Source organism: Abramis brama, assembly GCF_963993115.1.
Source record: "Abramis brama genome assembly, chromosome: 18".
Classification (NCBI taxonomy): Eukaryota; Metazoa; Chordata; class Actinopteri; order Cypriniformes; family Leuciscidae; genus Abramis; species Abramis brama.
Genome location: NC_139980.1, coordinates 2,082,181 through 2,106,477, shown reverse-complemented (window position 1 = coordinate 2,106,477; position 24,297 = coordinate 2,082,181). Strand labels below are relative to the sequence as shown.

The window sequence follows — 24,297 nt, the reverse complement described above, 5'->3', positions numbered from 1 at the left end:
GTATGGTTCCGTTCTTGGCGAGAACTCCCTGCGCATCCATGCAGCCTAGCATGGATAAGAGCATGGATAAGAGCAGGGAGAGCAGCAATAACCCCCCTTGGTGTAAACAGAACAGAACCAACATGAAAGTTTGCAAATATATTTAATTATAATTTTAAAGTACAACATATTTCGAGAATTTACGAGAATTTACAACGCTGCCTGATTCAAGCAGATAGATACCGGTAGCGGTAGTGGCTGTTAATGCACGAAAATACAAATTCAGCATTAACAATCACCATGTTTTTTTCTAATTTGAAGGGCTTTGATAACATATCTGTGAAAATAAAAGACATTACGAATAAAAAAGATTGAAAATAAGTGCACGTTTGTGCGGGTAGTGAATATTTTCAATTTACAACAAAACTTGTTAATTATGTTAATTATTCAACAAGAGAAATAGGCCGAGTTATTCATCATTGTGCAAAATTTTGGTAGATTTGCAATGCTAATAACAATGGAAATGCGTCATTACAGTCAGTAAATATCTCTTAACAACACAATGGAATCACTTGTACGACTTTCTGTTAATAAAGTATCTGGTAAGAATCTATTCTATATTACTAATGCATTAATTGCATTAATTCACATTACACATTAATATAAATAAATAAAACAAATATCATGTCTGAAGTCACGTGAATTACGGGTCATTGGACAGGGGTCCAATCACAACTGACTTCCGGAAAAGGGGAAATTTCATTTAAATAATTATGTTTCTTCTTAGTTTTTGTTATCAGTTATATACAATTTGGGTTTATATTACATCATATATTGTTTAATGAATGTTTATGGCATTATTTGGAGTCATGTGTGTATCACCATGATGGTGTTTTGTATTTGTGTGTATGGCACTGTGCACCTTCTTTATATTAACATGTGCCTTAGTTTGTGGAAAACTAATGGTGTACTTTAAATCATCATGTGCTTTTCTTTTTACCACCTGTATTATTATGGTGGTTATCAGTATATTACAAAGGTATAAAGCAGACTTTAATACTTTAGTGAAATTGAATGATAACAAGACGAGAGATATCCTATGGTTCTCTCACACCACATTCTCAGTTTCGACTCTTTTCTCTCAGAACTTTCTCATGTCTCATTTGTGTGTATTTAAATTTCTCCTAAGGAATTTTAGGAGAAACATCTGAGACACTTTTGTTGATACTAAAATGAATCTCCACTTAGTCGCCTGAGCCTATTCACGAGTTCACACTTACATATAATTTGAGGGGGTAAAGTTTAATGCGTATTTGGCGTGCTGTCCGGGGGGAGGTCTCTGAGCTCGGAGTTCGGCCCAAACCCAGAGTACTCCCCCCCTTATGTAAGTGCTTAGGACTAGAAGCGTGGAGAAGGGGTGGTGGAGGGATGCTGCAAAACTGTCAATGGAATGAGGTGAGACTGCTGAGTGTATATACACCTCTTACCATTGATTGCTGAGTGCTCTCCACTTGTGTTAATTATCTGAACGTGCTCCTCCCGAACTTTGTTAATAAAACATCATTTAGTAAAAAGCAATCTCCTAGAAATTAATTTTTCTTCTGGAATATTCAACTGTTTGTAATTTTTCTGTTGCTTCTTACAAAGATGATGTTAAATTTGACACAGAGACACTGAGGAATTATTATAAAGCCCAAATCCAGCATAGAGGGGTTCAGTGAATGTGGTGTTGAATGTGTGTAAATGTGTTAGTGTGTGTGCGTCAGAGACGCTGTAGAAAGAGAGAGTGCCGGCCAACACGTCCACATACACTCCTACTCTATTAGACAGGGGTGAAGAGGGAGGAATGTTTGTGTTATTATTATTGTGCCAGGCACAATAAATCGTGTCACAACAGTAAAGATTCCAGGACTTTTCATTGAGTCCAAACCGACTGTCACTCCCTTCTTTCTTGTTGATTCCTTTATATGACACTGCTACATGACTCCAGCCACTCCATTCAGCCTCCCAATAACAGCGTCCAGTCAGACTCTCTTCACACAAGACCTGCTCATGGTGATCAAATCTCTCTGGATGATCAGGATATGGATGCTCCTCTTTTACACATGTTGTTTTTTTGTTTCCTTCAAAGATCGTGAGACGAGCATGTGCTGTGTTTGGATCCAGTGTGAGATCACAGGCATCTGAACACAAGACGAGAGGAACATCTTTGTAACCATTACAAATGCATAGATGTGTTTGAATGTGTTAAAGGACTTACATTTTTGCAGTCCTGGAACAATCCTGAAATGTCCTCCATGGTCCAAACTGAACAGAGACAGAAATGTACACACAAACAAATAATGTTCAATGGACTGATAACTAATGTCGAATGAAACAGTTTCACTGTTGTGTAAAATAAAAACAGCAGTACCACGTTTTGAGGAAAAATTATTGAATTCTGTATTTGAGCTTGATAGACCACAACAAATGTGTTAAAAGCATACTGCAAATTGTGATATTTCACCTTCCTGGAACTAGTGTAAAATAATACCGTATAATAATAATATAATAATTAATAGTAATATCTTCAATATTACTCAGAAGTCTTGTTTCAAATATAATTCTTTTGTAGGGCTGGGTATCGTTCAAAAAATTTCGATACCAATACCAATACCGATACCGATACCTTGATTTCGATACCGGTTCCTGAACGATACTTTTTTCGATACCAATTTTATGAAATCCATTTTAACAAGATTACAAACACATTACCTCAGAAAACTTTGCTTTTATTTTTTCAGTTTGACTCATGCTCCTTAGTCAGTGCACAAAGGAACAAAAAAAGCACAAAGGAACAAAATATTCCTTATACATAGCCTATACATAAGGAACAAAATATTTTTTTATAAAGAGCTCATGCTCACCAAAGCTGAATTTGTTTGATCAAAAATACAGCAAAACTTGTAATACTGTGGAATAGTATTACAATTTAAAATCTAATTTGAATATATTTCAAAATGTAATTTATTCCTGTGTTGTCAAAGCTGAATTTTCAAAATCATTACTTCAGTGTCACATGATCCTTCAGAAACATGAAAACAGTTTTTGGAAACTAGGCTATATGATACATTTTTTCATGATTCTTTGATGAATAAAAAATTCAAAAGAACAGCATTTATTTGAAACAGAAATCTTTTGTAACATTACACATGTTTTAAGGTCATTTTTGATCACTTTAATGCATCCTTTCCCTTACTGAAAAAAAAATCTGACCAACACATTTTTGAACGGTAGTGTACATTCAGTAGGTCATTATTGCAATATAAACACTGTCAGAGTGATCAACAAGGTATCTCTTCATTTACCAGTCAAAGACGGAGCAACTTTCTGCTCTTATGTTTAATCCGTGCACTGTCAAGGGCTTCATCATATCTGTCGCGGTACCGGTCTTTGCAGCAATTATTTTACCGCAAATACTGCATCGCGCGCTGTTGGCATCGAGCCTGGAGAAATGTAGCCACACTTTTGATCGACTTTTCCACATCTTTAGGGTATTGTGAGTGTGTGTGCTCGCGTCTCATTGAGTATGTGCGCGAGTTTGTGTGTGTGTGCTCGCGTCTCATATGAGAATGTGCGTGGACAGTTTGTGTGCGCGATGGAGAGTTCCGCGCGTCTCGTGTGTGTAGAGTTCACGTGTATGTGCGCGAGCGACTTTAGGCGTGTCGTTGTGCATATCATATGTATTTGTTTGAGCACTGACGTTGACGAGTTAACCCCTTAGGTATCGAAATCTGGTACCGAAAAACAAGTCATTTTTCGATAGTATCGAGGCAATTCGGTCGGTACCTAAAAAGTATCGAACTCGGTACCCAGCCCTATTCTTTTGAGGTGATGGTGCTTTATGCAATGCTATCTAGTGTTGAGGCAAAATGCCATTTACCATGCCTTGTAAAGCTGAGAAATCGCTACCGTGGACTCGCTAGTAAGAGCGACCAATGTCCAGAAAACATTGATGAAAAAATTAATGAGTCTCCCGCTTTCATTGAACTTCAGGACTACGTTGAAAAATGTGTTGATTCTGCTATCTGAGCACCACTCTTTGTATGTAAATTGACTTCAGGAACTGGGTGTCAGGAAGCCAGTCAACAAAACCAGATTGAAAAATCATTTGCTTCAACTCTTTCCAGATGCACAAGAACAATTTGATGGAAGGAATGCAGTTCTTTTTTTCGAGGAGGTCATGAGAAATATGCTTAGGGAAGCTCTGGGGAAGAGAGATTTTGATGAAGACGCTCTCATCCTGGCAAAAGCTGCGAAGATAATTAGAAATTACATATTCAACCATACAGGCTTCAAATTCACTGGCTCCTTCCCAGAAAGATGTCAAGAAACCTCACTTCCTTCAAGCCTAAAGTCTCTTATCTCGATGATAATGAATGGCTCCATCTTGAAAGATCAAGAGAAATGTGAGTCTCAGGCTTGCCTCACAATAGGACAAGGCATTCTTTATAACACAAAGAAAAGGGCAACACCCACTGCTAGGATGACCAGACACAGACTTGAACGTGAACCACCGCTCCCTATTTACATAGGCCTTAATGTACATGTACAAAACAGAAGCAAGCAACTGGTCCAGCAATTAAACCAAATAGGTATTAGCATTTCATATGACAGAGTTATTCAAACTGAAGACTGGCTTGCTAAAGCCACATGTGAACACTTTGAAGTTGATGGTGTTGTGGTTCCAGCTTGTCTCCGGAAAGGGCTCTTCACAGTTGGTGCCCTTGATAACCTTGACTATGATCCAAGTTCAATCACTTCTGTAGGCTCCTTTCATGGTACTGGAATCAGCATGTTTTACGTATCATGCTTCTATGCAACCATTGGTGGAAGACCCCCCAGCAAAATGTGCACTCCTTCCTCTGTTTTAAGAGAAATCTGCCACTCCAGCCATGATTAAACATGGCATGAATGTTCTTAGACAAGATATTGAATTTCTTAATCCTGGACAAATCCCAGTCACTACATTTCACCAGCCTCTTTTCGCTCTGGCAAAGTTCACAATTTCTACTGTCACTTCACAGTCTACAGCGGGAAGCTTTTAAGCTGATTGCTGGCCCCAAAGATGAAGATACCTTTATCACTTGGAGAAATTACATGCTGAAGACGAGTCCAACTTTCATGTATTGGGACCAGTTTGGATGACACTTCCAGAAGTCCCCACAGCCTGCAGAGAACTTATCAAATGTTGCTGTAAGGGGGATTGTTCCACCTGCAAATGTGGCAAAGCAACTCTAGACTGCTCACCTCTTTGCAAATGCAACTGTAACGACTCATAATTATCAATTACAGGGCCAATAAAGATCATATTGCTAATACTTTGACATGTATTGAAGCTTTAGTTATGTAAAAGTCCATACACATAAATAAACATATAAAATGTTAACTTTGGGATTCATTTGAACACTTTATCTTGTGCAGGAACTTTTTTAAGCATATTTCATTGATAATGATATACTTCTAATATGACATGTTACAAAGTTTTTTTCCGAGGGTTCCTAGGCCAAAATTACACTATAGACCCTAAGGAAACACAAAATTTGGTGCTTTGATCACCTCGGTAACGGTATTTTCACTACGCCACTGGACTAAAATGTTTACCTTGGATATTATACAATTTGAATGCATACAGAATTTGTGGAAAAAGACAAAAAAATGTTCAAGATGTTTCCAACTCTAACCTTGAACCAGTTCTGTAAAATGGCCCATATAGCCTAATTGAACAGGATTTGTTTCCAGGTATGACTGTTTACTCAAAATGTGCTTTTGACTTTCATTTATATTTGGATTATATTGTTAACATAACAATTTATATTATATTGTTATATTGTTAATTATATTGTCTTCTCAGGTGTGAATCACAGCATTATTCATGATAATTCACACCCCCAAGCATATTGCCTTTCTAAACAAAATGTGTCTTACAAAATTTAAATCAATGTATTGTTTTATGTGAATGAGTAGGCAGGATCATCTTCAGATCATTTTGAAGCAAAAACTCTAGGCTACATCACCCATTGGTCAAAAATCTTGTGGACACATTTAGTATGCATTTTGTGGCCTTATTTCAGAAACTAAAAATTTTAGTTTTTTCAATAACCATGCATAAACATTACTCTCTCAAATATACAAACATGTACATAAATGTTGCTCACATATTATGGTAGCCCTGTTTGTGCTGAATAGAGTGTAATGACACTTTTGCTATCCAGTGGGACAATCTCTGATTCGTAACTGGCAAACCTTAAGACCGCTTAACCGACACTAAAGCCTACAGCAGGCCGGTCTTCAGCGACAGGGGCCACAATCCAGCCGTTTGGAACGGCTCGAACGGAAGGCCTCGAAGGGCCGTAAGGACCGTGGACGGGTCCCAGATCGGAACAGTATGAGGGCGAAGCAGGTTAAGTCTCCTGGCTCTCCTCAAGAACTTGACGACCAAGTCTTTCCTTCCTACAGACTGGCCAGCCACAAGGGCGTAAATCGCTGCGGTGGCTGCCACTTATTCCTTAAGCATGGAAGGGGTAGGCGACTTAACCTGCAGCTCCTGTAAGAAGGACAGAATGACTGATACATCGCAAACAGATGGGTCTTCATTCCGGACTGCACACCAGTCGGAAAAGACAGAACATTTAAAGGTATAGAAGTGTCTTGTAGGCAGCACTCTGGGCCTCTGCTACGTTTCATCTGTTGAGACAACCTTCCATCAGGAGGTCTGTCCCAATCGGACGCCTATCCAATATAGGTGGGAGACCTTCCAATGGGTCTGTGACAGGTTGTGACACTGCGGAGTTCCACTCTGAGGTGCAAACGACCCTGACGCCAAGCGCGGGGCGGGACTTGGGCTTTCAGCCAATACTGCAGGGTACTATAGAAGAGGTGGTTGCCATCAGGCCGAGCAAACTCTGGAAAGCTTTGAGGGGAAGGACAGCCCCCACTTTGAAAGAAACCGCCAGCCACTGAATACTCAGAGAGCCTTCCAGCATGAGCCAGGCCCGCATCCGGGCCAAGTCAATAATTGCCCCCAGGAAAGCGACTCGCCTTCTGGGAGACAGGAATCTCTTGATCGAATTGATTCTGAGCAGCAATCTGTGAGCACAGAGCTTGTGTTCCGATCGAGCCAACACCAGCCATTCGTCGAGGTAGTTCATGACGCAGATTCCCGTCTGCCTCAGAGGGGAGAAAGTAAAATTTCTTGGAGTTGAGACCTGCATGGGATGGATTTTTCAGTCCCGCTCCTGCCCGCAACATCAATTTATTGTCCCGCTCCCGCCCGCAAAAGCATGCATAAAAGTATAAATAGATTTTTTCTGTACGTTCATGAAAAAGTTTCAAGTGTCACCTAGCCACAACCTACACATCCCAGCATAAACACTCTCTGTAAATTATTTGTTATTAAAGCATCAACATTCACACGCCACTGTTAAATAGGTGCACATTACTAACGCGCTCTTTAAATAAAAATAAAAAAAGATTGCGCCATTGACTTTAGACCAGGTTTCAGTTGGTCAATGGCACAGTCTATTTCTGTTGCCTCAAAATAGCAACGCACCAACAATGCGCCAGAACACACCTCGTTTTCAGACCAGCACGCCCATGGGTGCACAAATGGGCGCAAATGCTTTTGTTATTTAAACAACGTGGAAACTAGCCAAAAACACTTGCATTGCGCTTGGCGCTGCATTGCGCCGGGTGTAAGATGGGTCCCTAGGTGTGTTTACATGGAGCATTGTATTCCGATTATAGTTGGTTTAAAAGTCCAATCCGAATGAAAATGCTCCATGTTTTCATGCAAAAATACACAAACCAATTGAAATTTCAATCAGATTGAAAAGGGTGGGATAAACCTTTTCTTATCCATTCAATAGGATATGTAAACACTTGATCGGATTGAAAACCAAAACTGGAAATTTTTGCCCATGTGCAATGACATAGAAATGACGTATGAAGCACAGAATGAGCATATTTGTTGTTGAATATAATAAATGACTGTCGTGTCAATCTGAAAGTTCTCTGCAGAACGTCTTCCCACAAGTGCTTGCTTCAGACTCCTTACAGACAGCTTGTTTTGAGTGCAGGAATGGGAGTTTTTACCGCTCGATTAATATAAGCATAATGGTACAAAGTTTAATGTGCTTGTCGTCCACTAATTAGGACCCGAAATAGATAAATATTAAGTTTGTTAAACAACAACAGCGGGAAACTGTATATTCGTGCAGTGTGGGCATGTCAAAAGATTAAATCCGATTTCATCCGATATCTTATGACATATCAATGTGCACATCAACACAATCACTTTATTAAGCGTCCATGTAAACACCATGTTCGGATTCATCAATCAAAATGATTTCAAAATGATTGAAACAAAAAAGTGACCATGTAAACTTGGCTATCGACAAAAACAGCAGGAGCACTAAAACAGATTTTAATTTTAAAAAATCATTTTTTCTTCTGATTTTCAGAAAATTTTAAACAAAATCACAAAAAGATAGATATAATCGTAAAAAAAAAACCTACTTGAGCATTTGCAGTGAGCAGTTAGGATCCTTCAGTTTGTCTGAGAGCAGCTTGACCCCTGAATCTCCTGCGTGATTGTAGCTCAGATCCAGCTCTCTCAGGTGTGAGGGGTTTGAACTCAGAGCTGAAGACACAAAACCACAGCCTTCCTCGGTCACCATACAGCCAGACAACCTACAGAGAGAGTAGGTTTGACAATTATTCATGTTTTTCATTTTTGTAGCTTAACAGCCACTGTACATTTACATATTTTATATATTTAAATGTGCTATATATGATTTGTACATTATATATATATATATATATATATATATATATATATATATATATATACACACACACACACAATCTGCAAGCAATTTTGCTATGTAAAGATATAGTGGAGTATATAGTGAAGTAATGAGAAGAGAGTGAAGTCACAAAGACTTTAATATCCTATACTTTTGTGAATTAAAACATCTTGGGCATGTTTTTATACTTTAGCACAGTGGTTTTCAATCCTGGTCCTGGGGACCCACCGCTCTGCACATTTATGTCTCTCTTATCTGACACAGTTTAGTTCATGCAGCTCTTTCCTAACAAGCTGATAATCGGAATCATCTTAAAAAAGGGAGACATAAAAAAATGTGACATACAAAAATTGGAGGGTTGAAAACCACCATTTTAGCGTAATACAAAGGGAACATGTGACATCTAGTTGGTGAAAATCATATACCGCACCTTTAAAAAGCCTCTTGGACATAATTAATTATTTTGAGTATCACAGAAGAAAATAAGTCATACAGGTCTAGAACAACATGAGTAAATTACACAACTTTTATTATTGTTTTGAGAATTATTGTTTTAATGAAATTTACGTCAAAATATTATCAACTTTTACAACGAAGCTACACATTTACATTTATGCTTTTTAAGACACTAGTTGAAAGTTACTGGCATTTCATTGAAGTTACACAATTGATCAGTTCATGCATTCCCTGGGAACGGAAACCTTAACTTTAACTTTTCTAGCACCATGCTCTGTTGTTTGAGCAACAAGTAGGACCAGAGGTGCATCTAGCATCCAGAGTATCAAGACTATTGAAAAATAGACATGGAAAATGTTACTGTTACACACCTCAGTATCTGCAGATGACAGTTTGGACTCTTCAGTCCATCAGAGAGCAGCTTCACTCCTGAATCATGCAGGTCATTGTTACTCAGATCAAGTTCTCTCAGGACACATTGTGAGGATTGAAGAGCTGATGACAAACTCTCACAACACTGACCAGTGAGATTACAGCTAGACAATCTGAATGAAAGCCAAATACAAGTTTCTTGTGAGTGTAATATACAGCGGTCTATTAAATAAAATGCAAAATGTAATTAAATTTGTTCAAACTATTAAACGGCAAAAGAAACAGAGGTGCCACTGAATATAACATTTCAGAATTATTTCAGCTCTCGGGAGTATAAGGCATTCATAGTGATGTATTCATGTCTGTTCTCATATGATTCTTTTCTGAGTGATACTAGTGCGCTCGACTCTCAAGGGAGTTAAATGCACACTTTTTTTGCAATGCGGTCACAGTAATTGTTCCACTGGGCTTGACTCTCTCCTGAGAGATGAGAGTTGAACGCCTGCACTCCACGGTTCGGGTCCTGCAGCCGCAATTATGGTGAGGCGAGATTGTGAATGGGCATTGTAGGCAGAGCAGGGATGAGTTGAAACAGGAAGTTTCCTTTTTTGGCTCCACTTGTTGGCTTAAATAAATACTATTGTTAATTATGTATGTTTCTAGTCCTGATGAATTAAGTGAAAGAAGAGTGTAGTAATTGTTATTATTATAACAATTAGGAGTTATGGAAAGTTATGCCTGCACCAATGACAGATTAGATCTGGTTTGGGGGCATAAGACAGACTTTATGAAAAACTTTTGTCTAGACATAACTGCCCCGCTCCTGTGAATAACAGAGCTCCGCATGGATAGCAGTATTGTGTCTTTGGCTTTCTGTAAGCCTCCTTGTTAAGCTGTCCAGAGCGTAGGACGTTGTTAAGCCGTCTCTCGCTTGAGAGAGTCACAAAAAAATGTGTCCTCAGAGCTCAGCTAGGCAATACACTAGGTTGTTAAGCTCTGTGTTAGCCTCCTTGGCTACTGCATACAACAAAATATTTTGGGGGCCATGAATGTTTTGTGAATGCTGTTGCTGAACTTTTCAAGAAAACGCTAGCAGAGAAAGAGTTAAGATACAGTTATTTATTTACTGCGTGAAATGGGTAGATTGTATTTAAAAAAGGTGGGTTACCGCTGGTTAACCTAATGAACAATTGTAATATTAAATGTCTCAATACCTTAAAAAAAGAATTGCATCTGATTGCCAAGTTATGTAAAAACATTAAATCTCTTAAACAAGCAAACAAGAACAAAACACTCACAGAGCTTTTCTGCAGTTGATCACAGCTGGTATCAGTCTTCTTCTACCCTCATCTGTTGTGTTGTATTTCTGAGCATCCAGTTCATCCAGCACCTCCTCTGACATCTGAAGCATGTAGGAGATTGTTGAGCAGTGAGCAGCAGAGAGTCTCTCTGAGTGTTTGTCTGATTTCACAAACTCCTGAATCTCTCTGGACAAAGTCTGATCTTTCACTTCCAGCAGACAGAGGAACAGATTGATGGATTGACCAGTGTAGAGTCCATGTCCATCTTTGATTTTCTCTTTAATGTAATGTGTGGTTTCTCTGATGGTTTCTGAGCTTTTCTCTGTGTGTGTCAGTAGATCCTGTAAGAGTCTCTGATTGGACTCCAGTGAGACGCCCAGCAGGAACCGCAGGAACAGATCCAGCTGTCCATTCTTACTTTCAAGGGCTTTATCTATTGCTGCTTCAAACATATTATGCATTGCAAAAAAATGTAGTGTTTCCATTGTAGTACAAAGATGGTAGTGAAAGACATAGAAAGCAGCGAGAAACTCCTGAACGCTCAGATGAATGAAGCTGTAGACTTTTCTCTGATGAATCACAGATTCTTCCTTAAAGATCTCAGTGCAAAACCCAGAATACACTGAGGCATCAGTGACGTCTATGCCGCTCTCTCTCAGGTCCTCCTCATAGAACATCACATTGCCCTTCATCAGCTGTTTGAAAGCCACTTCACCAAGTTTCACAATCACTTCTCTGTTGGACTGCAGGAGTTTCTCTGGACCTCTCTCTTCGTACTTCTGATTCTTCATGTTGATCTGAATCAGCAGGAAATGGATGTACATTTCAGTCAGAGTTTGAGGGATTTCTGCACTCAGGTCTTCTTCCAGGAGCTTCTGAAGCACAGTGGATGAGATCCAGCAGAAGACGGGTATGTGGCACATGATGTTGAGACTTCTTGCTCTTCTGATGTGTGAGATGATTCTGCTGGCTTGATACTTATCACTGATTCTCTTCCTGAAATATTCCTCCTTCTGAGGCTCATTGAATCCCTGAATCTCTGTAAGACGGTTGATGTATTTGGAGGGGATCTGACTGGCTGCTGCTGGTCTGGAGGTGATCCAGATGAGAGCAGAGGGAAGCAGCTCTCCTTTCATGAGCTTTGACATCAACACACCCACTGATGAAGTCTCAGTCACATCAGAAACTTTCTGAGCTTCTGAAAACATCAGTGTCATTCTGCTTTCATCCAGACCGTCAAAGATGAACACAACTTTACACTCCTCATAAATTTTTGAGTCCAGATCTTGAAGTTCAGGATGAAAGTCCAGCAGAAGTCTGTGAAGACTGTACTGACGATCTCGGATCAAGTTCATCTCTCGAAATGGAAGCACAAACATGAAATCTACATCCTGATTGGCTTTTCCCTCTGCCCAGTCCAGAATGAACTTCTGCACAGAGACGGTTTTTCCGATTCCAGCAATGCCTTTAGTAAGAACAGTCTTGATTTGGTCTTTCTCCTCACATCTTGGTTCAGGTGAGGCTTTAAAGATGTCATTGCAGGATATTGGAGTGTCTTGTGAGTGTTGTGTTCTTTTCTCCATCTGAGAAACCTCATGTTCGTTATTCACTCCTTCACTCTCTCCCTCTATGATGTAGAGCTGTGTGTAGATCTTGTTCAGGAGGGTTTGATTCTCTTGAAGTTTAATTCCTTCAAATAATCTCTCATACTTGTTCTTCATGCTGGTTTTGTGTTGATCTTTGACTCTCTGTAGGAAATCATCAGCTGGTTGAGGAGAATCCTGGTCTCCAGTCTGATCCTCTCTGTTCACAATGATGAGGAAAAAAGAAACATGGAAAAAATATGATAAAATAAAGTATTTAACCTATGGTTCTCAACCTTTCTTACTCCAAGGCCCCCCTCCTCTCTAAATCAATGCGGCCACACCTGCCATACCAAACAAGACCACAGGGAGATGCCAAAGGACTGCATATAGCTACTGTGCAGATCCATGCAGAATTATTAAACACACCAAAATACAAATGAAAAAACAAAACAACTAATGATACAGACTAATAGTAAAAACATTGCAATTATAAGCAATATTACCTCCCTTTTTGTCAAAATGTCATTCAAGGTAACAAACCATGGTCACTGAGTAACAAACCATGGTCATTCAGCGTAACAAATATTTTTATGCAATAATGAAACATTATACTTATTCTGACCTGTAATTTTTTTAATATATAAAAGAATATGTGATCATACTAAATTTTATTATATTTTAAATGATTTTCACTTCCTTACAAAAACTTCTTGCTGACAAATTGGTAAAACCTAGTGGTTTGAAGGATATTAGCAAAGTATAAAGATTTAAACTTTACAATTAATTAGTATTTGGGGCTGCACTGTAATCCTTAACTATAGATTTTTAATATGTCACCAAATAAATATTTTTTTAAATATGCCTAATAAGTAGGGGTGGGGGAAAAAAATCGATTCTTATATTTCTAATAACGTAATATTGACGAAATGCAAAAGGCGGAACTCTAAAGCGGACGTGCAGTGCGCGGACAGTCTGTGGCGTGCACATAACATAGACACACACATAACAGGGACGCATGATGGCTGAGCGCCAAATTCGAATGGCACCCTCTTCGTTAAACGCTAACGTATGGAAAATTGGCAATTTCATTGTGACCTATTTAGTATTTTTTGTATGAGAGCTGCTTTCTGTATTGTTTAGATTTCACATCAATATGCTATAAACCGATCTGTTATACGTACGTTATACTGCCCTCCACAGTCACAGTATGTATCAGTGCAATGCCAGATGTTCATTCACTTTTTTTGTATAAGCTGTATTTGATTGTGGTATACAGCAAACATTTCAAGTCATAACTCTTTATTATTTAGTTGTGTATAAGAGCGGCTTTGTATGTTACTAATTATTCAGAATGCGTAAGTCCACAAGCATTATGTTTGTATGAGAGCTGCTGGTACATAATTCTATATTTTTGAACGAAAACTGTTTGCAATTTTGCTACATCAAAATGTTTTGGGGTTTTTTTGTCTAAAGGATTATATTGCTCATTGGAAATAACAGGAGGATGTTCGTTAGAAGTCTATTATTAAATGCTAGAGATTCAGAATATGCTGTTTGTATTCATTTACTACAAGTATGCTGCTAGTACAGGCACACATTTATTTTCCTGTTGGTTCTTTGCAATGTTGGGACATATGCTGGCACATGTAACCTTACAGTTGACTTGCCAAATCACTTCCATTTGTTTTATTAATAAAATGAATATAGGAAGTATTGGAAGTAAATTATTTATGGGTCATCATAAATGCTTTGCTTTAAAAGTACCAAGTAGTCACAAAAAAACAACAACGATGCATCGATAATCGTTACCCTCTGAATCGTAATCGAATCGTGAGGTGCCTAGAGATTCCCACCCCTACTAATAAGATTTTCTGATTCATGAATATTGTTACACTGAATGACATTTTAGTGGGTGTCTTCTGTACAGGGTTGCTGCACACTTTTTAAAGTCAAATTTAAGGCTTTTTAAGACCCGAAGAAATCAAAATTGATACCGTACATTAGGGGTGCGCAATATTGACAAAGATATATCTCGATGTTTTCAAAGTTTTGTTGATAATAATTAGATGATATTTTACTGATTGTATTTTTGTACTGGTACTATGGTTGGTTTAGGCCTGTTGTTGACAGCGGACTCACAAAGATATTCATATTTTTCATATTCTATGCAGTGGTCAGTTCAAAGCAGTGACAGAAATTAACATTTTTATTAAGGGGCAATATTTCTTAGTTTAAATCCAGTCTGACCAGTGCGCTTCCCAACAAGTTCCACAATGATTGTGTATTAAGTCAATAGGCGGAAGGCAGGTGGTGTTTAGTTGCTGTTTGAAAGGATTCGACCACATGAGCATCTACACCATGAATGCAATCCGGTCAAATGTGTTTTCGCCTACCTCTGGAAGTGGTCGAAAGTAGACAAGCTCAAAAGGTTTTAGACCCCTGTTTACACCTGTATTAAGCGTCAGCCACTTGTGATCAGCATCTTAATACCAGGTGTAAACAGGGCCTCAGTGTGCATTCAGTGTGTTGTGGTAGTGTGTGTGTCTCACATGAACTGTCGTGTATTAGTTTCACTAGATCAGTTAAATCACCCACTAGCTATATGTCCATACTCACATGGGGTCAGAGGTCACTGGTCCATCACTGAGGTCAGGAGGATGATGCAATGATTCGTTACTCTTCAGAGACACACAGCTGGGTTCTGCAGATGATGTTCTCAGTTTCTTCCTCCTCCTGGAGATACTTAGACATACAGAAATATTTCTTCCTTCAGTTCTGCCTGCCATTTCATTTTGTATGAGTCAGTCTGTTGTCTCTAATACTAGATAGATTCTCACCTGTGGTCAGAGGTAACTGGTTCATCACTGAGGTCAGGCGGATGATGCAATGATTCGTTACTCTTCAGAGACACACAGCTGGGTTCTGCAGATGATGTTCTCAGTTTCTTCCTCCTCCTGGAGATACTTAGACATACAGAAATATTTCTTCCGTCAGTTCTGCCTACCATTTAATTTTGTATGAGTCAGTCTGTTGTCTCTAATACTGGATAGATTCTCACCTGTGGTCAGAGGTAACTGGTTCATCACTGAGGTCAGGAGGATGATGCAATGATTCGTTACTCTTCAGAGACACACAGCTGGGTTCTGCAGATGATGTTCTCAGTTTCTTCCTCCTCCTGGAGATACTTAGACATACAGAAATATTTATTCCGTCAGTTCTGCCTGCCATTTAATTTTGTATGAGTCAGTCTGTTATCTCTAATACTGGATAGATTTTCACCTGGGGTCAGAGGTAACTGGTTCATCACTGAGGTCAGGAGGATGATGCAATGATTCGTTACTCTTCAGAGACACACAGCTGGGTTCTAAAGATGAAGATCTCTGAGTCTCCTGCATCACTTCAGATGCAACGTTCTCCCTTTTCTCCATAATGACCAACTGACACCTAGCCTGTATATCGAAATACAAAAAACATGACAATATATATATATATAGTAGGTGGTCAACCAGAATGCCTATTAACGCCACGCTAGCTGCCTCTGCAAAGTCACTGCGGCAAAAGTAAACCAGTCGCATTTCAAAGTCATTCGCGAAATGACCGGCAGGTGGAGCAAAGGGACATTTTGCAAAACAGCAGCAATTGCCGCATTTTGAAACGTAAGTGGGGCTAATGTCAAATAACAGTAAGGATGAAATACTACAATTATGGTAAATTGCAAATAAGCCTACAACAAACATGAAAAATAAAAAAAGAGCTATTGACATTTGCAGTACAATAATGAAATGACCTAAGATTTGGTGTTGAAACTGCATGTTATAAAGTAATAATTTTATTATTAAATAAATAAATAAAATGTGGTTAATGTTGTTTAAACAAACTATACATATAGACAATTATTTGAACGAACAGTGAACTATAATATATCTCTGTTTGTAGGCTATCTGTTTATAAAAAATAAAAAATAAAAACAAGGTCTTGTAAAAAAAACTTTTTTCATTATTTCAGCAAGAATGAGACTGATTACATATGTAAATATGGGGTCGACAAACACGCCGGCGCGTTTTGCTCAATTTTTTTCACATAGCAGCCAAATAGACGTAAAATACTCTGTCATTTATGGTCATACAGACTTAAAAAATATGAAAAAAAACCCTGTAAAATTTCTACTTTTTTATGTGTCCACTTACAATCGAAACAAAACATTGTGCTTTTGTAAAATAAAGTAAATAAACAGGGTGTGCATTCTGCCTCTCCGTCTCTGTGAACTTTTTTTTCTGGAGCATGTCTCTAAACTTAAAACTCAGCGAATACTATTCACCCAGGCATGAGCAATTTATCTTTATAATCATTTAGGTGTCTACTATTAAATGATCTAATTCAAAACGACAACAAATATTCTGTGTTTGTGTTTATGTTATCTGTACGAAAAGAGAGAGATGTCAGTCGTTCTCATTTCAGCTCATTATCTGTTAATGTGAACACGCCTACGGAGAGTGTGCGCTATTCAAATGCAAATGATCTGAGGCAATCCATGCAAACCTGTCAACACCTCCATCAACTCGATGAAACATCAAATTTAATCAGATTAATGTACTTTACTAATGTACTAATGAGTATAAATCGACTGAAATATGTTGAAATAAAATGTCTTTGTATAAGCAATGTATTAAACTGCAAATTAACATTTATATGCCCTTATATTTCATAAAAACGATATGTTACAGACGAAATATGGAAAACAACGTTTTGTTGACTAGTTTTGGATAGATTATTAAGTTTTTACTATAAAAAAGACTACTGCCAGTTTTCTTCTATAATGCCTGATGAGTTTGGAGAATAATTGACAAGAGATCAGAGACCATTCCTCCATACAGAATCTCTCCAGATCCTTCAGATTCACAAATTCATGTTGGTGCTTCTTCTGTTCAGTTCACCCCACTCATTTTCTATAGTGTTCAGTTTAGGGGACTGGGACGGTCATGGCAGAAGCTTCATTTTGTGCTCAGTTACCCATTTTTGTGTTGATTTTGATGTTTGTTTTGGACCGTTGTCCTGATGGAAGATCCAACCACAGCCCATTATAAGATTTCTAGCAGAGGCAGACAGGTTTTGATTTTTTATCTGTTGGTATTTGCTAGAATCCATAATACCATGTATCTGAACAAGATGTCCAGGACCTCCAGCAAAAAAAAAGGCCCACAACATATAAGATCCAGCAGTATATTTAACCGTAGGCATGGGGTACGTTTTATCCCTGTTTGCACTAAACACATCTGGTGGGTTTTCTGCCAAAAAGTCCTTTTTTTGTTTCATCTGACCATAGAATCCGGTCCCTTTTGAAGTTCCAGTCATGTCTGACAACTGAATATGCTGGAGTTTATTTTTGGAGGAGCGAGGAGGATTTTTCTTGAAACCCTCCCGAACAACATATGGTGATGTAGGGGTTGTTTGATCATTTTTTTTAGGCTTTCCGACCCCCAAGACTCAAGTAATCTCTGCAATTCTCCATCTATGATCCTTGGAGAGTCTTTGGCCACTCAAACTTTCCTCCTCACCATGCATTAAGACAATATAGACACACGTCCTCTTCCTGGCAGATTCATAACATCTTTAATTGATTGGAACTTCTTAATTATTGCCCTGATGGTCAAAATGGGGATTTTCAATTCTTTAGCTATTTTCTTACAGCCACTTTCTATTTTGTGATGCTCAACAATCTTTTGATGCACATCAGAACTATATTCTTTGGTTTTACTCATTGTGATGGATGATTAAGGGAATTTGGCCTTTGTGTATTCGTCATATTTAAACTCCTGTGAAACAAGAAGTCATAGCTATTCATGTTCATGTTCCTAGTCACTCTGGTGTGCTAAATAAAGGTAAATATTAATGGGAATATACTTCAGAGATATTTTACTCGTAAAAAATTCAAGGGGTGCCAATAATTGTGGCCGACGTGTTTTGGAGAAAAACATTTATTTCATAATGTGATTTCCTCCCCACTTTCAATTCTTTTACTTTAATGAAAGGTTTTTGAATGAAAGATCAAAAGGATAAACAATGCAGATTTATTTTTTTACAGCCATTTTTGATCATATTTACCAGTGGTGCCATTGATTCTTCCACCACTGTGTGTGTATATATATATATATATATATATATATATATATATATATATATATATATTTCAAACAAAAAGTGTCTTACAAAATTTAAATCAATGTATTGTTTTATGTGAATGATTAGGCAGGATGATTTTCAGATCATTTTGAAGCAAAAACCCTAGGCGACAACATCCATTAGTCAAAAGTCTTGTGGACACATATTTAGTATGTGTTTTGTGGCCTTATTTCAGAAACTTTAATTTTTATTTTTTTCAATAACCATGCATAAACATAATTCTCTCAAAAATACAAACATGTACATACATGTTGCTCACATATTATGGTAGCCATGTTTGTGCTGAATAGAGTGTAATGACATCTTTGCCATTAATATGTTCATAAGCAACTGAAAAAAGCACAAATGTCAGGGCATGTCAAAACATCTCAAGGACCCCAAAAACACCTTAGGGTTAAATTTAGGGCATATTTAGGGCACCTTAGGGCATATTTAATTTAGGGTTAAATATGCCTATTAGGCTACAACAGAATTGGTTAAATTTAACAAAAGCAGAAATTAAATATGTAAAAGTACATTTTAAACAGAATAGAACAAACTTTTAAAACAGAAATAGAATCAAAAGTGAAAAATAGAGTCTACAACAATATAGACTATATTTCATATTGTAGACGTCGGTGGGCAACAGAAGCCTATTCCTCGGGGGAGCAGCGCGATAACTAACAAACAAAACAAAAACAAAAATACACCAAAAGATCATTATAGGCATATCTCGCAGTCAGTGAAAATAAATTAGGTGCAATGCCGCTGATTATTTTTATTATTCTATTGAGGAATGAGACGAATGAAGAGCACTTCTCTCTAGTGTGAGCGAACACACTGACTGCTGGTTAACCGAACTACTGTGCTTTCTAGTAAATATGTGGTCAAGTGGTATAACTTAGGATTCAATAATTTAGATGACGCGGGTATGGCAGCTATGGTCACAGGGGTCATTGAAACCTATACCCACATAGCAACATTGTGACGTCCCAGATCCGGCCCACATCTGGCACATGTGGAAAATTGATCTGGCCCACATGCAGCGTAGAATGACGGCCCTTGGGTGCCTCACTCCTGTTTGCCAGATCTGGGCCACAAGCAGGCCATAGCAATGCCAGATGCCTCACTCCTGTTTGCCAGATCTGGGCCACAAGCAGGCCATAGCAATGCCAGATGTCAGCCAAGAGCAAAGAAATAAACCAGAACTGGACCTTATCTGAGCTACAAAATCTTAAATATGGAGTCATCTCAGCCTTAACCCCCTGGGGTCGGCTTTTTCTTTTGACAGTATAATTTCCCCATCACTTTACTGGGGCATTAGGACCCACACAGACCACAGGGTGAGCACCCCCTACTGGCCTCACTAACACCTCTTCCAGCAGCAACCTTGTTCAAAAGGCTTCTCTGTTATTTGACCAATAGCACCGATCACGTGCCAAGGAGGAAAAGCAGGTGCACCGAGCAGATGCAGTGAACGCGAGCTGTTCCAAGATGACTCCACTTTATCGCACGTTTGTTGGCAGCATCTGAATATTACTGATGTAATACAGTGTGCGTGAATAGAAAGTAAGTGTATTTTTTGTCAGAATATGCCGATCGTGCTGCGATTCAGATGTATCTAGCGCCATTGCGCCATAGGAATCTGTGTTATCTGCATTTGCTAAGTAATACTGCCATCCTGTTATCCCTTCCTCAATATCCATAATAGCTACTGCAAGTAATACACGCAATTTACAGTAAAATATGACAATGTGTTTATGAGTACATGTTATCACTGATTTAAATGTGTTCAGTCACCATAGATGCGCTAAGGGCGCCATCTTGCGGGCTTACACAGAATGGCTGTTCTATTTGTTTTCCTAATACTTGTATTAAGGGCTCAAAGTTATTGTTATTCATACCTGTAAAGATCACTGCCTTATAATCATATCACTTACAAATGTTAAAGTAAATTTATGTAAGTCACTCACTCATTTAAGTTTATTTCTGTATTTTGTTCCAGAACCACATCTGTTCAATTTGAAATTATCATCAGTAAACTTTGAAATTATTTACATCCTGTTTTCGGTCGAAGTCCATAGTAATCGATTGTCGAGTTCATGCGCGTGATCATAGGTAACTAAACCTATGCGCGTGAACTCGACAATCGATTACTATGGACTTCGACCGAAAACAGGATGTAAATACAGGTATGTGCGCTAGCTGAAATAACATCATTTTTATTCATATCTTTCACATCTACTGCAGTCAGATTCACCCGTGTTCACTCTGAAGGAATCACTCACATTGGCTGTGCACTTGTAATGACACATCAAGGATGTTAAGAGGCTAAAAGCAGGTTTAAAACTTGCCCCATTGAAGTCAACAGGGTGCAAATTTTAAAAAGAGGATAACATGGTGTAGGCAACACCGATTTTTGTCGTTGTTCTCTGTATTGACAGCACTCCAAATTTACAAAAAAATGAGCTCAATGTTAAAATTGACCGGAGTTCTCCTTTAACAGATTTTGATCCAGAGTCTCGACTGTGAACACAGGAAATCTCGCAAAATCTCGCGAGACCTCAGAATAACCATGGCGGACGATATGCAGGAAGAAATTGCGATGATAGTTTTTGGAAAGGTTTTACACAACACGTTGTATAAACATTTGTGCTGTTGCCACAAATCAACAAGCTGATCCTCCATCTCTGCTGTTAATCAATTTCACTTTGTGCTGCGCCACGACTGCGTTTGTTATGCTTCCGTCTTCCATCATCTCGCTTTCTGATTGGATATTGTTTCGTTTCACGTGATAATCTCCAGAGCGTGCGCGCGGGGTTCCCCCCACACATCAGGATTTCTGATCGTAAATATTCAACATGTTGAATATTTACAATTCGCGATCGAGGCGGCTCCGACGTTCTTCCGAGCAGGTTCGGACACTCTTAACACACCTCACACCAAGGGGAAATCTGATAAGATAATCTGTAGAACCATCAAGATAATCGGGACACAGCTAGGATTGTCGGAAGGGGGGAAATCGGCCCAAAATCAGCCCGATTATCTTATGGTGTGTACCCAGTAATGACGCATTATATCATTTGTTAAATGGTTATTTAACAATTACATTCAGTCCTGCATTTCTAACAGTGCGATCCAGTTTGTTTGCACCCACCACCTACCCCCCCAAAACAATTTAGCACAAGCCGCCACTGATATCTATTACGGATGCACTAAAATTTCAGCTGCCGAAAATTATCAGCTGAAAATGGCATTTTCGGTTTTGCAATAGCCCTTCTGTGCTGTGATGGTGTGTACAGCCGTGCAATTATACAAAAAAACAACAACCCTAATTTAAAATAAGAAATTAATAATAATTTTTAAAAAAGTCATTTTCGGTTTTGGCCCAGAATTTTCATTTCGGTGCATCCCTAATATCTATCTTTAAAAATGCACAAAAGACAATTGCAAAATAATAATAAATTATACATAATTACCTTTTCACTTCAACCACCATGCAAAAAGTTCATCTGATTAAGGCAAACAATGTATGTGATGGTCAGGCAGACATGAGTCCTATTGCTTTGCTTGTGAAATTCTAAGGGAGAAGGATGAAAAGAAATGATAGTTTAATGTGAGTTTAGACTGCAGTAGCTTGTGCTTTTCCACATTTCCATTGTAAAACAACAAACATTTGTTGGGTTCATCATTTGCAAGATGGATGTTTCACCATTGATTGTTTCTCATGAGGGCAGTATAGCTACAAATCTCGAAAAAAAACTTTTCAACTGTGGCGTCACCTCGTGTCGCTTGGACACCACACAGACTACAGTCGACGGCTAACTAGCATGTATGTTCTGCGCCTGCATGAGAGGACAGAAGTCTGTGTTCAGCATTCAAAAAGGGCAACCGGAAAAGCTAGAAATGTGGATTAGAGATGAGTGGATCAGCTGTAGCGCACCCGATCATCACATTACAATTATTCTAATTCTCTGTGTTAAGTGTGATGATTTGGTATCATATTACACTGAAGTAGGCTGCTTTTAAATGAACATATATTTAAAGAAAAGTTCTTCTTTGACAAAACTGCATTTCCTTAATAGCCTAAACACAGGCTTTACTCTATTCAAACTTCAATTTTAACTGTTTCTGTCAATGCAACACAAGCTTGTGTATATTTTTAGTTAAGGCTGTTAAGTTATGAAGCAATATCTCATGTAGTTTTTTCCTTTGTGTTTTGTGAACACTAGGAGGTGCTCGAGACATATGTTTTCTTTAATTGGTTTTCCCTGAAGAGATGCTGTTGTTGAAAATGAAGTTAATAGAGTGACGCATGTTCGTTGCCTTTTACCGTGAAATGAGAGTTCCGAGTCTTTATTAAAATCAACACATTAATGATTTATCTCATCCGTCTGTGACCCAACCACATTAATTGGAATGTAATTTTTTATTACTTGACCCACCCGACCTGCAAGACAGTGGACATACAGTCAAACCAAAATGTATTCAGACACCTTCAACATTTTTCACATTATCACAGTTTATTCACTATAGTTTAGAAAATTGTAATAAAAGATCACAAGAACTCAGTTGATATTTCACTGGTTTTGTCCATCCTTCTGTTAGACTGTCTCACAGATGAATAAGGTTGAATATCTGTCAGCTGTTAAATGTAACTACACAATTAGATAATACCAATTTAGAACGACCAATTACCAAGCAATGCTTCATTTTGTTCAGTGTGTGGTGTAAAAAGGTTGCATTAGCAATTGAAGAAAAAACACTTAAGCAAAACATGGTCAGGTCAAAGTGTCTGAATAATTTTTGGTCCCAAATTTAGAAAATTTTACTGGTAGTCACTGTATGAAGAATTTTTGGATATAATATGTCACAGTTTACTTAATTTTGCTATCCTATCCTTACTTACAGAAATTAATAGTGTCCTGCACCCACCAGTAAAAAATATAAAAAAGTATATCTGGTGTCTACTTGAGGAACAAAACCAGGCCAAAACGAAGCTTATGTCAGGAGTTCGAAAAATGTAAATTATAAATATAATCTGTCTTTTGATATTTTTCCTGTATTGTATGCTACACACGCCTGCCACGATCATGATCATTTTGTGCTGATAATTAATGCCATACAAATAACTAGTCAACAAATGAGAAAAGGTATCTAACGACATCATGTGACAATATACTATGACATGAAATCAGAAACAAATAGCTGACCGTAAAGTGTGGCTTTTGTAAAAAGTAAAAAGTCGGAGTCTCCGAAATGGAGTCTTCTCGTCCATGAAGTTTTAACTATTGCTTTCGATCCTGCGCGTCAGACAGAGCTCACGTGACCCTGTTTACATAAAAACCCTGAAGTGGATAGCTGGCACTTCCGGTTTGGGAACTTCCATTCAAAAAGGCTGAAACGAATCATTTCAAATCATAAGGTTGCCCTACAAATAAAGCTCAGTTTGACAGGATGAGCTGTCAATTTTCCTTCATGATTTATTTTCAGACATCATGAGAATAACGTTATAGTCTACTTATTTTAACGTGACATGTTATAATAATATCTATGGCACGAGCTCTTTTCAGTCGCTGCTTTCTTTTCCTCGTGATT

The 24,297-nt window shown here is 38.2% G+C and overlaps 1 protein-coding gene across 1 annotated transcript; it reads right to left on the bottom strand.

Moving 5' to 3' along the window:
• Positions 1-125: 125 nt before the first annotated feature.
• On the bottom strand, positions 126-23,988 carry LOC311067996 (NACHT, LRR and PYD domains-containing protein 3-like). The gene is made up of 11 exons (XM_084090138.1): positions 23,913-23,988; positions 22,179-22,279; positions 15,820-15,989; positions 15,599-15,724; positions 15,378-15,494; positions 15,157-15,273; positions 10,952-12,757; positions 9,653-9,826; positions 8,536-8,709; positions 2,240-2,286; positions 126-2,162 (listed from the first exon to the last, which is right to left on the bottom strand). Exons 3-11 carry the CDS (start codon positions 15,966-15,968, stop codon positions 1,633-1,635), a joined length of 3,240 nt encoding a protein of 1,079 aa, XP_083946264.1. The 5' UTR covers positions 15,969-15,989; positions 22,179-22,279; positions 23,913-23,988; the 3' UTR covers positions 126-1,632.
• Positions 23,989-24,297: the final 309 nt, after the last annotated feature.

What these genes read in the sequence shown, in the direction of transcription:
- LOC311067996 (XM_084090138.1), bottom strand. Translation starts at nt 15,968, where the DNA reads ATGGAGAAAAGGGAGAACGTTGCATCTGAAGTGATGCAGGAGACTCAG. An exon ending in CCAGTTACCTCTGACCCCAG is followed by an intron (nt 15,725 to 15,819) that starts GTGAAAATCTAT and finishes TGTATGTCTAAG; the next exon opens with TATCTCCAGGAGGAGGAAGA. An exon ending in ATCAACTGCAGAAAAGCTCT is followed by an intron (nt 9,827 to 10,951) that starts GTGAGTGTTTTG and finishes GCTTTCATTCAG; the next exon opens with ATTGTCTAGCTGTAATCTCA.